The sequence below is a fragment of the Amphimedon queenslandica genome, unplaced genomic scaffold (genome assembly GCF_000090795.2).
Source record: "Amphimedon queenslandica unplaced genomic scaffold, v1.1 AMPQUscaffold_11375, whole genome shotgun sequence".
NCBI classification, from domain to species: domain Eukaryota; kingdom Metazoa; phylum Porifera; class Demospongiae; order Haplosclerida; family Niphatidae; genus Amphimedon; species Amphimedon queenslandica.
In genome coordinates, this window is record NW_003548383.1 from 71 (window position 1) to 2153 (window position 2083).

At 36.2% G+C, this 2083-nt stretch overlaps 1 protein-coding gene across 1 annotated transcript; it reads right to left on the reverse strand.

Moving 5' to 3' along the window:
- Positions 1-929: 929 nt before the first annotated feature.
- Positions 930-2080, reverse strand: LOC109589380 (uncharacterized). The gene is made up of 3 exons (XM_020005471.1): positions 1768-2080; positions 1656-1718; positions 930-1599 (listed from the first exon to the last, which is right to left on the reverse strand). Exons 1-3 carry the CDS (start codon positions 2078-2080, stop codon positions 938-940), a joined length of 1038 nt encoding a protein of 345 aa, XP_019861030.1. The 3' UTR covers positions 930-937.
- Between the last annotated feature and the right edge of the window lie 3 nt (positions 2081-2083).

The following is a 2083-nucleotide window of genomic DNA, read 5'->3' on the forward strand; positions in this document are numbered from 1 at the left end:
TTACACAAACACTAAAGTATTGAAATATTATTAAAATAACAAAAAATCACCATTGGTTTAAATACAATCTTCCTTTGAATGTCGTCAATGAGTAGCCATTTTTTGACCACACCCACCAAAATCCAATCACGTACCCTGTGTCAGCCGGTTTGTACTGGTTTGAATGGATCACGTGAGCTAGTTTCCAATCCTGGTTACGTAGTCTATAATATCTATGCTAAAACACAATATTATGTGTTTCAGAGCACAATGTTTGACCAAACCGTATGTACATGTACATGCTTGAATCTATTTTTCTTTTCCTCCTCTTTCTCTCTATTTTTGTTTCAGTTAGTCATTTCTTGATCTCACTATGATGCCATTCAATCCGTCACATTCTCATCTCCGTACAGTTGATGAATTGTTCTTTCTTCTTCAATCAACAGGTTTCACAGACCCACAGCTTTACTTCACTCGTACTACCTACGTCATAGAAACCTATCCTAAAACTAATCAGTGATGGGTAGAGTCAGGGGCATGGCTTCAAATCATATATACCACATATGGAAATATTGCTAATACAATGAAATGATCATTAATGTACATGTGTTATCATCTAATTTTTGTGATTATTATTTTAAATATAGTCCATTGCCTTCATTGTTTAGATTTCCTGATGCATGTAAACTATTTTTGACTTTCATTGCACTGAAAGTATCTAGCAGAGAATTCGAATATGAATTTTTTTGCTATAAAGATGATTTATACATGTATTATAATAAACCTTTAAGTTGTATGAGCCTTTGTCTAATGACTGCTTCTCATTTACATGTACATTGTATATGCAGAAATTGGCCCAGGTTTCTGCAAAATGTATATATATTTACAAAGAATATTCTATAGGCCCATATATCCATGCCGTGTGGCTATTTTAAAATGAAAGAAAGTTATTACTAATTTAAAATAATGAAAAAGTGTGGCTTCTAACACAAAATATCAAAATAGCAACAAATACTAATATCAAAGAAGCAATGAAAACAAAAGCATGACTTTTACTAGGAAAAAATTTGAAATAATCGTCATGAGCTCCAGTGGATGATGGAACGATACTCTTACTCTCATGAGGTAGGGAATGGACAGTGGGTGAAGGAACGATACTCTTACTCTCATCAGGTAGGGAATGGGCAGTGGGTGATGGAACGATACTCTTACTCTCATCAGGTAGGGAATGGGCAGTGGGTAATGGAACGATACTCTTACTCTCATCAGGTAGGGAATGGACAGTGGGTGATGGAACGATACTCTTACTCTCATCAGGTAGGGGATCATAAAGTGAATGGGCAGTGGGTGATGAAAGGAACTGCTTGACTTCAGCCTCTGCCTTCTTAAGATCAGAATAATCTTTACAAACTTTTAGGATAGTCCTCCAGGTCACTCCTTTATTGGAGTCTATCCATCTCTCAAACATTAGTATGAGGTTAGTAGTAGCAGCCCCTGGAGTAGGTAACAGGTCATTCACTTGAACATCAAGTGCAGTCCCAATGATCATGTAATGGGCAGCAAAACTATTGAACAACCTAAGGAGGTCACTCTTTTGAGGCTTCTTGTCTAACAGGAGGTCTGTAGTAAAATAATAGTAATGTATAATAATAATGATAAATGTAACAATTCCTTACTATCATTTAGTAACTGATCATCATCTTGTTTTGTTTGTGTTCCATTGTTACTCTCAACAGGTCCTATACACAAGTAATAAATTATAAATAATAATTATTAGTATACACATACTTTGTGCATCATCAAACCAGGTCCAGTAGTCATTGCTAAGAGCAGGAGATTCACCACAAACTGTACAATCAGCTACTTTATGGTGATCTTCATTTACAATGCAATAGCAGCTCTCATTGTTAGGGCAAGCAAATGCATTGATGTAATTATGCTTGAGGTGCATAGCATCACTGCTATTATCAATAGCTGTTGTGAGTAGCTTACGTACTAATGGACAGTGCTGGGCAGGACCAGTAAAGTACACTTCAATATGAGTGTAACGGTTGATGAGGTGAAGTGTGTGCTTTGATGTGAAGGTTATCTTGAGGGACATGGC